Raw genomic sequence first — 15,127 nt, 5'->3', positions numbered from 1 at the left:
TCTATATCTAGTTGTTTGATTTCACTTTCCAATGTTTGTTGCTTAATCCTGTTCTCTTTATTGTAAAAAGCTTGAGCAGAAATTAATGTACCTCGAACATACGCTTTAAACGTTTCCCACATAAGAGAAATAGGTGTGTCAGGGTTGTCATTTGCCTCAAAAAATATTTGAATCTGTTTAATAATATATTCCTGGCATGACTTTTCGTTCACAATTTGTGGGTTAAATCTCCAATATGCTTGTTTCTCGGACATTCCATTTAATTTAATCATGAATGTTAAAGGTGCATGATCTGAGATTATAATATTATGGTATTTTGAATTATAAGTGAGTGAGATAAGTTTAGCGTCGACCAAAAAATAATCTATTCTTGAATAGGTTTTATGTACAGGTGAATAAAATGAGTATTCTCGTCCAGTTGGGTTTTCCACTCTCCAAACATCTTTAATATTACTAGTGTCCATATATGCATTTAATAAGTCACTGGAATGTGATTTGGTTTTCCTTTGTCTTGTTGATCTGTCTAAATAGGAATCTAAAGTACAATTTAAATCTCCTCCAATTACTAAATTATGTTGTGCCATTTCCGGAATGCAGTTAAATATTTTCTTAAAGAACAGTGGACTATCAAAGTTTGGTCCATATACATTAACAAAAATCATTTTTTGTGCATTTAATTCTCCTATTACAATAATGTATCTGCCATCCTTATCGGTTATAGTTGATGTATGTTTGAATAAAGTACCTTTCCGAAATAATATTGCTACGCCTCTTGATTTATGTGTAAAAGAAGAATGATATGTTTTATCTATCCATTTAGCTTTCAGCCTATGCTCAGCATCTTTTTTTAAATGTGTTTCTTGGATGAAAATCACGTCAGCTTTAATTACTTTTAAATGTGCTAATACTTTACCTCTCTTAATTGGTTCATTAATACCTTTAACGTTCCAACTGCAAAACGTTATTCCTTCGTTCCCCGTATTCATTTTTAAATCTTGCATTTTTTTGTCTATGGGGGTCTATAATAGAGCCCATGGTTCAGTTCAACAGACCCGACCCCGCACCCGAACACTGAATAGATGAATTTTAAGACTCTTAAATGCCTCTCACATATATATCTCCTTTGCTCCAATTTATAACTCCGTTCAAACTGAAAATAATAATGATAGTTTGTAATAGAAAAAAAAAGAGAATAGATTAAGAAATTAGTATTGTGCACAAAGAAGGAAAAAACTACATCTAATGTTAGTGCAGTTAGTGCTAGCCATACTAGCATGGCTACCCATCTACCGACTTCCGTAGTTGATGTTTCGAACTTATCCAGCCCCTTTGTTTCTTGGAACTTGTGTTCCATAGCAATATTTTACCGGGGGTATATCAAGTTCCAATAGTCGGAAGAGTTATGATACAAATAATAAAACCCAGAGTTAAAGGAACAATAAAAGTAAAAATGATAATGAAAATTACTAGCAGGAAAGGAAAGAGAGCAGATTTCCAAACATAACATATAAGATCCAGCTCTGTATTTACCTCTAATCATTCCAATATGAAAAATTCTATCTGTTACTTTAATGAATCCATCACTTGCATATATGCAGCTGAGCTTCTCTTTTCCACCAGTGAAGTTGAGGGATATACAAAATGCAACTCTTGCATCTTAACACCTCTAAATTTGTTGCTTTGGTTATTTGCGATAAATCAAAATTGCCATGGTTTGTATAGGGCACAAGAGGTTGGATATGCATAAACGTAATGTGCGGATGTGGCACAAAAACCCAACAGGAAAAGTGAAGATGGAAAATAGCTACAAGCAACTGCAGATACTGCTTTACTAAAAAAGACACAGTGTTGGAGTAACTCAGTGGGCCACTGGCCATGGACGGCAGACGGAGGTGCTGTAGGCCCAGCTCAGCCGCCGCAGACTGAGGACCCGCGCTGCAGACCGGGAAGCTGCCTGGAAGGCCCGGCTCATCCACCCAGAGTGGAAGGGGTCAGAGAGAAGACTGGTATGCAGACTAGCAGCAAGAGGGAGTGCACTGCATCGATGCTGGAGTGGACCACTGGGTGCCCTGCAATAGCCTGGGGCTCGGCTGGACCGAGCGCCACTCCAAGAGGCAGAATGCGTAGACCGGACGCAGTCTGCAACAGTGGAGGACACCTCAACTATGCTTGTCATGCTGATTCTGTAACGCTGACAGGGCAATGGGCCTCCATCGTCAGGTCAAGAACCCTTCACTTACAAACTGGGACTTGAAAATGGCACCAAAACAGGCGACTCTGCACACTGTCTCAGTGTTCTACTGCTATACCTGTGCACTGTATCTGAGATGTTTCTCTAAGATGTGTCTAAGTGCCTATGTATAGTAATACTTGAACTGAGTTGTATACAAAAATGAATTTCACTGTACATGTGACAAATAAAGTACCATTGTAACCATTTCTGGAGAACATGGATAGGTGACGTTTGCAGTCAGGAATCTTCTGCAGACTCGAGTAACGTCCATAGGTGACTAGAAATTAAAGATAGTGTTTAATACAATAAAGAAATTTCAAATGTTGCCAGATACAGTGGTAGGTGTGAATCTGAGAGCATTTTAGAACTCAAAAAAGGAAATTGATAAAGAAAGGCAGATGATTGGAGTAGACTGGTGAAATCTATAATGAAGGATGGAATGTATAATAAAGGATATAATAACAGAAGACTTGAAAAGAATAATTGGGTTGAACCTTGTCATCATGGATAGATGAAAGGAAAATCATATTTGGCTAATCTGTGGAAGTGACAAGTAGAGTGAAGGCAAATGTCAACTCTGTACAAACCAAGACAGGAAAATGTGAGGAAAGAACTGAGTGGAGACAGAATTAAACACACAACCTGCTGATGAAATTGGAGAACAAAAGGTCTGACAAGAATGTAAAACAGAAATATTAGTATAAAAATAGTACAAAAGACGTTTGAGCTTAGAAGCTGATAAACCCCAAGGATCTGGAAACTTAAATCCTGGAGTTTTGAAAGAAGTGGTTTAAAGGTTGATGGATGTTCTGGTTGTCATGTCTCAAAGTTTTGTGATAGACTTTGGAATTGAAGCAAATCTGACCCCACTATTTAAGAACGAAGGGAGAGGAAATGGGGAACTTTTGACGTGTTATCTTTAGAGGTAGGGCAAATGAGCAAATCTATAATGAAGGATGGAATGTATAATAAATTATATAATAACAGAAGACTTGAAAAGAATAATTGGGTTGAACTTTGTCATGATGGATAGATAAAAAGAAAATCATATTTGGCTAATCTGTGGAAGTTCTTTAAGAGTGACAAGTAGAGTAGATAAGGAGGAACCGATGGATGTGTTATATTTGGATTTTCATAAGGTCCCTCATAGTTTGATCAACAAGGTTAAAGTTCATAACATTGGGGACAATATACTGATATGGATTGGAAATTGGCTGTGAAGCAGGAAACAAAGAATGAGAATAAACATATTTTTTTGCAGATTGGCAGTCTACGAGTAGAGACGGCAGTGATGGATGGTTAGGCCTCAGCTTTTGACAACCTACATGTTCACTTTAGAGGTGGGTCAATGATGGAGTCCAAAAGTCACTGTCCAAGTTTGCTGATGATGCTAAATTAGTTGGTTTAGTTTTGTTTATTATTGTCACGTGTACCGAGATAAGGTGAAAAACCTTTGTTTGTGTGCTATCCAGTCAAAGAAAATAGATGATTTCAATAAAGCCGTCCACAATGCAGAGTATAAAGGGTGTGTCATTTAGTGCAAAATAAAGTCTGATTAAAGCTATTTCAAAGATCTCCAATGAGGTAGATGGGTCAGTACCGCACTCTAGTTAATGAGAGGACCTTTCAGTTGCCTGATAACAACTGGGAACAAACTGTCCCTGAATCTTGAGCTATGCATTTTCAAACTTCTGTACCTCCTGCCTGATGGGAGAGGGGAGAAGAGGGAGAGTTAGGGTGAGACTGGTCCTTGATTATGCTGGTAGCCTTGCTGAGGTAGGATGAGATGTAAATGGAGTCAATGGAAGGAAGGTTGGCTACGTCACAACTCACTGCAATTTCTTGCAGTCTTGAATGGAACTGTTCCCAAACCAGGCTGTGATGCATCCCGATAGAATGCTTTCCAAGGCCCCTCTGTAGAAGTTGGTGAGTGTTGTTGGGGACATGCCCAACTTCATTCTAAGGAAGTAGAGGCATTAGTGTGTTTTCTTGGTCATGGCTCTTATGTGGCAGGGGAATATACGTATTGGTGAAGATGAGTGTAAAAAAGACACACGGGGATATGAACAAGCTGAGTAGGTAAATGAGAATGCCCATGCCAACCGGAACCTCTTCTGCCATGGTGATTTAAATTGCCATTCAAATATTTCTTAATTGTTGTGAGAGTACCTGCCTCCACCACCACTTTTTCTGACAGAATATTCCAGATCGCAGATACCTTCCGGCAGAAAAATGTTTACTAAACCTCTTTCACCTTAACTTAAATCTATGCCTTCTTGTCTTTGATACCTCCACCATGGGGGACGTTTCTTTGCACTCTATCAAGTGGTCCCAGAGCTTGTATACCTCGAACAGGTAATCTCCTCCGCCTTCCTTCCCTTCAAGAATATCAAGCTCAGCCTTGCACGTGGGGCCTTGTGAAAGGCCTTATTGAAATCCAGATAAACAATTTCAACCATGCTGTCCTCATCAATACATTTCATTACTTCATCAAAAAACTCAATTAGTCAGGCAGGATCTACCAATAACAAATTCTTGCTGGCTCTCACTGATCAATTCCTGTCTTTCAGATGTTTTTCCAATAATTTCCCTTCCATTAACGTTAGATTTACTGGCCTATAATTATCTGGATTATCTCTGTTGCCCACTTAAATAAAGGCATCATTTTGCTGGCTTTCAGTAATCTGACACCTTTCCTGTATAAGAAAATAACTGCAGATGCTGGTACAAATCGAAGGTATTTATTCACAAAATGCTGGAGTAACTCAGCAGGTCAGGCAGCATCTCAGGAGAGAAGGAATGGGCGACGTTTCGGGCCGAGACCCTTCTTCACACCTTTCCTGTGATCAGCAAAGACTTCATGATTCAAACAATATCCTCCCTTACCTCCCATCACAGCCTGAGATATATCTCATCAGCTGCTGGGGATTTACTTATCTCTATAGCCGCCATAAACTCTAATGTCTCCATCTTTTTTAATCTTATTTTCTAGAATTTCACTGTTCCAACTGAAATCTCCAACTGCAATGGTGAAGGGTGAATGATGCAACTCCTTGGTGAAGGGCCTCCTCTGTTTTCAATGTAGAGTATCTACCATATTTTAATTTATCAAACACTTGCTAAACACTAGGGCAGCATGGTGGCACAGTGGTAGAGTTTACAGCACCAGAGACCAGGGTTTGATCCTGACTATGGGTGCTGACTTTGTGGAGTTTGTACGTTCTCACCATAACCTGCGTGGGTTATTCCTGGGGGCTCCGGTTTCCTCCCACACTCCAAAGACGAACAGGTTTGTATGTTAATTGGTTTTGGTAAAATTGAAAATTGTCCCTAGTGTGTGTAGGATATTGTTAGTGTGTGGGGATCGCAGGTCAGCGTGGACCGAAGGGCCTGTTTCCGCATTGTATTTCTAAACTAAACTAAATATACTGGAACAAAATGTTCTCTTATTTGCACTTTAAACATTTCATCCAGTCTAATTCTTTCCTACTCTGGCAATCCTAGAATATTGGGGAAGTTGAAATTCTCTACTACTGCAACTCTCTTCCTCTGCACCTCTCTGTAAATATTACTTGCAATGCAGTTCTATCACAGTCCTGTTAATCAGGACATGACAGGTAAATAGTTTGCTTTAACTGACCCGTCTAAATTGAACTTGACTTGTAAGAGAAAACCATGACATTTGTTCTCTTATGTTTTGAATAACCTCTTCTTCTTTTCAATAAATCTGTCTGCTTCTGATGAAAAGCTTAACATTTTTGTTTCATTTTGAGTGCCATCGGTTGACAATTGGTGTTATCGGACCAGTTTCAATTTTACAGGCATGATATCTCATCTTCTGATGCTGTCAAAATATAGCATCTGTAACAGTAATTTAATTTAAGTCTCTGCAACCCATTTGATGCTGAGATGTTATCACATTTGTCATTCCAGGCAAGCAAAAAAGTATCGTTCAAAATGGTGGAAGGATGTTCGCGTTGGGGATTTTGTCCGATTAGTTTGCAATGAGATCATCCCTGCAGATATGGTGTTGCTGTACTCCACTGATGTTAATGGGATCTGCCACATTGAAACATCCAACCTGGATGGAGAGACTAACTTGAAGCAGAGACAGGTGGTGAAGGGATTCACAGAGCTGGTGAGCCACCTCTTTAAGGACGAAAAGGCCATAAGTACAAAAATAAATCTATTCAATCACCCCTGTATTTCCTTATAACTCTGTAAAGGTTCAAGCTACCCAAAGGGCTAGATTGTGCTTGACCTGACCCGGTGGCCACATTAACTTTTTGCACTCGTATAGCTCTTATTATGCCAGAGACCTTGCTATTGTGGCCGTTCTGTGAAGCAGAGCAATCTGAATGCATTGACCAGTCCTTGGGCAGAGGATTTGAGACCCGAGCCAGCATACCATCCTCATGGTCTTGCAACAGCATGGGCTGTTAACCACCTGTCTCTACATGTATATTTAATGACTGGAGGTTTGTAGAAACTGGTGAAATGATTTATATAAGAACAATAACAATAATTGTCCCCTGCTGTATGGGGTGGTTGCATTCCAAGAAAATTATCCGTATTACGATTTTGCACACCATGCGTCATGAAATGAGAGTTGAAAAATAATTAATTTTGTGTTGATTTATTTACTTTAATTCCAATAAAGTCAATGAGGGTGAATTTTATACAATATCTCAAATTTTTGAGTAATGCTTGTGAATTCCAAAAGGGGAAATTTCCATTACTCGAATGGCTATAATACAGGGATTGCCTGTTCTTTAAAATTAAAAAAACGAATAGATTAATTTAAAGACACATTTAAATGGGTAATGGGTAATACATTATTAGCTTTACTTACCTTATTAATGAAGCATTGCCAATCCCATTGAAATGAATGGATGCGATGAAGGTGAGGGATTAGTTAAGAAGTGATCCATACAACATAGAATAATACAGTACAGTACAGGAACAAGCCATTCAAGTCACAATGCCTTTGTTGAACATGGTGCCAAAATCATCTCTTATCTACCTGCACAAAATCTAAATCCATCCATTCCTTGGATATCCACATGCTTTTCCAAAAATCTCCTAAATACCACTGTGTCCCTGCCATATTTTCAAACATATTTCCATATTCACAATGTTTATTGAAGGAAATAAACCTTTATTATAGTCATGTCTTGGACCCTGGTCCCAAACTGTATGACAATTTGGGAAGCAATAGGCTGTATTTTATCGGTAGGTGTAATATGTAATTGCTACTATTACACATGTAAATGCCAGCAAGTTTGTTAACCCTTTGTACAGATGCAAGACTCAAAGTTGCTGCTGCACTGTTGGCCAGCCTTTTCTGCACTGTGTTCAGCACACAGATTCCTCAAAAACTGCTAAATACCGGCAATTGATGACAAGAAACAGAGGGTGATGGTGCAGGGCTGTTTTCAGAGTGGTAGCCCACAACCAGTGGTGTGCCTCAGTGGTTGATGGTGTGCTCATTGTTGTTTGTCACCTATATCAGTGATTTGGATGGAGGCATGATTAGTAAGTTTGCAGGTGACTCTAAAATAAATGGTATCATAGACAGTGAAGGAGGTTATCAAGAATTACACAAAGGTCTTAATCAGCTTTATAAGTGGGCTGAAAAAGTTTGAATCAGATAAGTACAACTTATTGCATTTGGGGTTGTCAAACCAGGATAGGGCTTTCACAGAGAACAGTAGGGCTCTAGGGAGTATTGAAGAACAAAAGAACCTTGGAGAACAACTACATACAGTGCCCTCCATAATGTTTGGGACCAAGACCCATCAATTATTTATTTGCCTCTGTGCTCCATAATTTGAGATTTGTAATAGAAAAATCACATGCGGTTGAAGTGCATATTGTCAAATTTTAATAAAGGCCATTTTTATACATTTTGGTTTCACCATGTAGAAATAACAGCAGTGTTTATACATAATCCCCCCATTTCAGGGCACCATGATGGTTGAGACACAGCAATGCCATGTTTAGTATTTTTTTTGCAATGACTGCTTGACGTCTGCGATTCATGGACATCACCAGTTGCTGGGTGTCTTCTCTGGTTATGCACTGCCAGGCCTCTATTGCAGCCATCTTTAGCTTATGTTTTGGGGGCTAGTCCCCTTCAGTTTTTTCTCTTCAGCATATAAAAGGGACATGCTCAATTGGGCTCAAATCGGGTGATTCACTTGGCCACTCAAGAATTGATCATTTTTTTAAGTTTGAAAAACCCCTTTGTTGCTTTAGCAGTATGTTTCGGATTATTATCTTGCTGTAGAATGAACCGCCAGCCAATGAGTTTTAAGGCATTTGTTTGAACTTGAGCAGACAGGATGTGTTTATACAGTTCAGAATTCATTATGCTACTATCATCAGCAGTTGTATCATCAATGAAGATAAGTGAGCCAGTACCTTCAGCAGCCATACATGCCCAGGCCAATACACCCCCACCACCGTATCACAGATGAGGTGGTATGCTTTGGATCTTGGGCGGTTCCTTCTCTCCTCCATACTTTGCTCTTGCCATCACTCTGATATAAATTAATCTTTGTCTCATCTGCCCACAAGACCTTTTTTCCAGAACTGTGGTTGCTCTTTTAAGTATTTATTGGCAAACTGTAACCTGGCCACCCCCATTGCCAGAAATTTTTGTGACTAAAAAGTGGTTTGCATCTTGCAGTGTAGCCTCTGCATTTCTGTTCATGAAGTCTTCTGCGGACAGTGGTCATTGACAAATCCACACCTGATGCCTGAAGAGTGTTTCTGATCTGTTGGACAGATGTTTAGGGATTTTTCTTTATTATAGAGAGAATTCTTCTATCATCAGCTGTGGAGGCCTGCCAGTCCCTTTGTGAATAGTACGCTCAACAGTGCTCTCCTTCTTAATAATGTTCCCAACAGATGATTTTGGTAAGCCTAAGGTTTGGCTGATGTCTCTAACAGGTTTATTCTTGTTTCTCAGTCTCATAATGGCTTCGTTGACTTTCATTGACACAACTTTGGTCCTCATGTTGATAAACAGCAATAAAAGTTTCCAAAGTTGATGGAAAGATGGAGGAAAGACTTGGTGCTGAGAGCTCTCTTGTACCTGCATGAAGGAGACAATTAAACACACTTGAGCAATTACAAACACCTGTGAAACCATGTGTCCCAAGCATTATGGTGCCCTGAAATACGGGGGACTATGTATAAACACAGCTGTAATTTCTGCATGGTGAACCCAAAATGTGTAAAGATGACCTTTAATAAAATTTGACAATGTGCACTTTAACCACATGTGATTTTTACTATTACAAATCTCAAATTGTGGAGTACAGAGGCAAATAAATACATGATAGGTCTTTGTCCCAAACATTATGGAGGGCACTGTAGAAGATATTTGGACAAGTATATGGATGGAAAGGTTTAAAGGGACAGGGGACAATTGTGGGTAAATGGGAAAATAGCAAGAATGTCATTTTTCTGCTTTGGGACATGTGACAATAAAGCACTGTTGGCTGTTGACTAGCTTAGATGGGGCATCTTGGTGGACATGGATGATTTGGGGCAAAGGGTATGTTTCTATACTGTATGATTCTGTGGTTAATTTCCCAGCAATTGTGCTGGTGAGCCTAGAGAGCCTTTGTCAGGTTTGATGTGGCTTGCCACAAGTTCTTTAATTAATTTGAGTGGAAAGAAATGGCCCTGAGGTCAAATGTTAATTCTTTTTTAAATTAATCACATTCATCATAGGTTTTGTTTATTATTTGAAAGATTACATTTCAGCATTTTAAATTTATCTATATTCATTTTTGAATGTATCTGAATGCCAGTTTCTGTTAGAAATATTCACTGTTTTAATGGGTGTGTTGGTCGGTAAGCCAGGGAGTGGCGTTAATTTCCGGAATGGCGTGACTGTCATATGTTGAAAGACTGGAGAGACTAGGCTTGTATACACTGGAATTTAGAAGGATGAGAGGGGATCTTATCGAAACGTATAAGATTATTAAGGGGTTGGACACGTTAGAGGCAGGAAACATGTTCCCAATGTTGGGGGAGTCCAGAACCAGGGGCCACAGTTTAAGAATAATGGGTAGGTCATTTAGAACGGAGATGAGGAAAATCTTTTTCAGTCAGAGAGTTGTGAATCTGTGGAATTCTCTGCATCAGAAGGCAGTGGAGGCCAATTCTCTGAATGCATTCAAGAGAGAGCTAGATTGAGCTCTTAAGGATAGCGGAGTCAGGGGGTATGGGGAGAAGGCAGGAACGGGGTACTGATTGAGAATAATCAGCTATGATCACATTGAATGGCAGTGCTGGCTCGAAGGGCCGAATGGCCTACTCCTGCACCTATTGTCTATTGTCTATTGTAACTGTCAGAGCTATCTTCATCTGGTTCAGCCCTCTCACAATGCACTTATTGCTCCCCAGGACAGTACTGAGAATTGAATTGGCAGGGGAGCTAATGGCAGTGAACCCGCCAAACAGAAGTCTGTACTTGCCTTGTTGATCAGTGGTAATCATGAGCACCTTATGCTGGCAGGACATTTTGGATTAATCTGTTCCATTGTAGCCTTTATACGTTTTCTTGATAACGATACAGCAAAACCATGAAAATTTAAGAGGTTTTCTGATGTTTTGCAGGTGGTATTTCAAAGGGCATGTTCATGAGATAATTTGTTTTGTTCTGTACACATTGGTTTTCTCTTCAGGACTCTGAAGTTGACCCTGAGAAATTCACCTGCAGAATTGAATGTGAAGGTCCAAACAATGATCTAAGCAAGTTCATAGGCTATATGTAAGTTCAAGATGTTGACTTTAAATTTTGTAAAACTTTATTGAAATTAATTGTTGCACAACCTTTGACCCATATACTTCCACTAACAAATGATCATTAATCTCCCTCATTCTGTCTTCAATGTATTGAGATCCACATCTGTGCCTTTGTCACTTTTCAATTTCAGTTCTATCTGTGACCTTCCACTCATAAAACCCACCTTTATTTCCATTCACAAACAGCAATATACTTCCACAACTTCTTTGGCTTCTTTTGGTGATAAGAATTCTGGCTCTGTGAAATTCTTTCCTTTTGGTCCTTGTCTACTAACTTTCAAAAGTAAACTTAAAAACTGCTTTTACTGTCTCAAAACCAATTACCCAGTTTTTCTTATCATCTCTCTTGGCATGCTCTCAACAGTAAATGTTACATGGTCTGTTTTGGCAGACCAACTACATAAAAATTCAAGTAGCAGTCTGACTTCATACCTATTCTGTTTCTTATGCCAATGTATCAATGTGATTTGACATTTAATAAGTATTGACAGCAAATGACAATGGAACTATTATTTAAATACTTAAAGACCCTAATAGTTAACTTAAAAATTAACTTTTGATCTTGTATGCTAGATTTATGATACATTTTTTTTTCTAGATGTCGTGAGTATTATTGGTTAAAGAAAATAAAAAGTAATTAAATCAGTCCTATCACAACATGTAACAATTCTGTTTAAATAACTTGAATATGTATGTTTCTCTGAAGTGTGTCTTAATAAATATTTTGAGGAGTGATAAATATCTCAATTTTGTTCCTCAACTAATAATCATCTTTCCTGAAAATTGTTGTTCTGTGTGTAGGGAACACTGGAATAAAGAGCGGGTTGGTCTTAGTAAAGAAAACCTTTTGCTTCGAGGTTGTATGATTAGGAACACTGAGGCTGTTGCAGGAATTGTAGTTTATGCAGGTTAGTGGTAATGCCAAATCTTCAACTGGTGTAACATTAGGATGGCAAGTATACAACTTTGTGATCAATTTTCTTAAACTTAAGTTTTGCAACTGAAAGGTGCAACATGCTTTATTTGGCAAAACACAAAGTGTTGGTGCAACTCAGTGAACTTCAGGCTAAGTATTGAATTACTCCATTACTTTGTGTTTTGCTTAACATTCCAGCATCTGCAGTTCTTTGTGTCTCCATTCTTCATTTGACATTGGTAATGGTAATAACTTAAGGAGATTGCCGAAGGTAAACAAAATGTTAACCTGGAATTTAAGTTCTTGGGATCTCTATTACACATTGCTTTCCAGTCACTCTGGTTTAGGGTCCAATAGTATTGATTTTTGTTTGGGAAAAATAGCATTGTTTTTATGGATCCCTTGTCATTCTTCATTGAAATCCAAATTAATTAATCTGCAATTTGAATTGTTGTGATCGAACGAAAGAGATAGCTGCAGCTGTTTGACTCCTCAAGCCTGCTCCACCAGAGAACAAGAACATGCTTAAGTTTTTAACTCTGTGACATTGTTGGTTCTTCTATTTTGAACAACATACCTTGATGACAACATAGGGGCACTAACTAAGAAGAGTTAAAATTAGAAAGTCAAAATACATTCTTGTAATAATGATGGCAACAGGTTTCAGTGGTGTTCCCATTTTCTACTCCTCTCAGTAACTCCAAGCAATACCTCTCCCTTTTTAGATCTTGTTTGTTCAGATAGAATTCCAAAGATAAACTAAAACCTAAATAATGTTGGAGATTTTAACCATGCTGCAAAAAGTTTTATAAGCGAGTAACATGTAAACATAGTGCTCTGGCCACTATGGACAGTTCAATTGATTAAGGGATCCACTGGCGAGTCTTTTACTCATTCATTTTTGGTTCTCATGTTTAATATTATACAATCACAAAGAAAATGCTCACATTTTTTTCCAGTTATTTGTAGCAAAATTGGTGGATGTGCAATATGTTTTATTTTATTTACTAAACTAGGGCATGAAACAAAAGCAATGATGAATAACCGTGGCCCACGGTACAAGCACAGCAAACTAGAAAGGCAGCTTAATAGAGATGTTCTTTGTTGTGTGGCTCTACTATTGGTGATGTGTCTCATCGGAGCATTCGGTAAGTGAAACATTCCATTGCCCGAAGTACAAAATGAATTTAAATATACCTTATTGTCTCAGAGTTTCTAAATGACTCCCTTTTTAATATGGTCCTAATATAGTTTAGTGTGCCAATTAAGCATAACATTTAATTAGACTGTGATGTCATTTGAATAACATTTTTCAGGATGAGACCTTGAATTATAGAAACTTAAGGTAGATATTTTGAAAGGAGGTGGTAACTTCCAATGGTCAATGTTTTTGTGTTTTTTTCTACCTTGGGTCCAATGATGAATTAAGATCATATGAAGTCCTAGATCCAAATGGAATGTATAATCCCAATGGAAAGAAGATTTTTTTTTTAAACTATTCATTTTTTCCCCAGGATTTGAGTATTCCTAGCTGGGCCAATCTTTATTGCTCACTCCCAGCTGCTTTAAAGAAGCTGGTGGTTGAGCCGTTGTCTTAAACCACTGCAATCCTTGTGATGAAGCTACTCTCACAGAGGTGTTTGGTAGGGAAAACCAACATTTAGAACCAACAATGATAAGGATGAATTATATATTTACAGATGAAGATAGTGTGCAACTTAGAGGAGAACCTGCAATGAGCAGTGCTCCTTTGCACCTGCTACCTTTTGCCTACTCAGTGGTAAAGGTCACAGGTTTAGGAGGTGCAATTGGTGTAGCTGTGCAGAGAGGTATGGCAACTATGTCCTAGTGATGGAAGGAATGATATTTAAGATAAGATGATGGGGTAGCAATCAAGTGGGTGCTTTTTCATGAATGCTGTTCTTTTGAGAATCGTTGGCATTCTATTCACCCCTTCAATCTATAGGGCGGCTGGACAGTCTAGGACTTTATTCCTTGGAGCACAGGGGGCTGAGGGTTGCTCGTACAGTGGCGCATAAGATCATGAAGGGAATAGATAGGAACGATGCACAGTGTCTTTTACCCAGAATAAGGGAATCAAGAACCAGAGGACATAGGTTTAAGAGCGGTAAGATTTAATAGGAACCTGAGGGGCAACTATTTCACACAGAGGGAAGTGGGTACATGGAACGAGCTGCCAAACAAGGTATTTGAGGCACGTACAATAATCATATGAAAAAAACATTTAGACAGGTACATGGATAAGAAAGGGATGCAAGTTAAACTCTGGCAGGTGGGAATAGAGTAGATGGGGCGTCTTGGTCGGCGTGGGCAGGTTAGGTCGAAGTGCTTGTTTCCGTGCTGTATGATTCTATAGCCTTGGAGTCATTTTGACCATCAATATATGCTTTTAACATTCCTCAATTCCTCATTATTAAATGTTTGCAAAATTGGGAAGTCACTGCATTGTACTGTGATTGTGTCTTTCAAATATACTTTTCCAATTAGTTGTTGTTTGCAAGCCTGGATTTGTAATTTATGAGATAATTGTTAATGTTCTGGTTAACAATGGAACAGCAAAAGCCTTCTGCACCAGGTTAGGTCGAAGTGCTTGTTTCCGTGCTGTATGATTCTATAGCCTTGGAGTCATTTTGACCATCAATATATGCTTTTAACATTCCTCAATTCCTCAATATTAAATGTTTGCAAAATTGGGAAGTCACTGCATTGTACTGTGATTGTGTCTTTCAAATATACTTTTCCAATTAGTTGTTGTTTGCAAGCCTGGATTTGTAATTTATGAGATAATTGTTCATGTTCTGGTTAACAATGGAACAGCAAAAGCCTTCTGCACCAAGAGGTCCTCTTGTTAATTAGCCAATTAGAACCACTAATACCAGTTTTCAAGCTTTTTGTTTGATGTAATTTTTAGAAATGACACTGTTAAATTTCTTAGCTGTCTAACTTTAAATACTCTTTTTAATTGTGAAGGTCATGGGATTTGGTTAAGTGGCTTTTCGAAACCCCCTATTTTTGGCATTCAAGGGCCAACTGGATCTCGTCATCCAGTACTTGCAGGATTCTTAATTTTCTGGACCATGATTATTTTACTGCAGGTAAGAAGGTTGCACAAATGAATTAATTTGTATTCATTA

At 38.5% G+C, this 15,127-nt stretch overlaps 1 protein-coding gene across 2 annotated transcripts in view; it reads left to right on the top strand.

The window, feature by feature from the left end:
- Positions 1-15,127, top strand: part of LOC144593392 (phospholipid-transporting ATPase VD-like) — a 147,864-nt gene that overhangs the window by 71,099 nt on the left and 61,638 nt on the right. For both annotated transcript variants that reach the window (XM_078398899.1, XM_078398889.1), the window contains 5 exons: positions 6,167-6,371; positions 10,936-11,021; positions 11,858-11,964; positions 12,989-13,120; positions 14,964-15,088. In XM_078398899.1, coding sequence (XP_078255025.1) covers positions 6,167-6,371; positions 10,936-11,021; positions 11,858-11,964; positions 12,989-13,120; positions 14,964-15,088 — 655 coding nt within the window. The remainder of the gene's footprint in view (positions 1-6,166; positions 6,372-10,935; positions 11,022-11,857; positions 11,965-12,988; positions 13,121-14,963; positions 15,089-15,127) is intronic.

The sequence above is a fragment of the Rhinoraja longicauda genome, chromosome 1, assembly GCF_053455715.1.
Source record: "Rhinoraja longicauda isolate Sanriku21f chromosome 1, sRhiLon1.1, whole genome shotgun sequence".
Classification (NCBI taxonomy): domain Eukaryota; kingdom Metazoa; phylum Chordata; class Chondrichthyes; order Rajiformes; family Arhynchobatidae; genus Rhinoraja; species Rhinoraja longicauda.
Note: the sequence above shows the minus strand (reverse complement) of the source record. Positions and strands in the feature narration are given on the sequence as shown.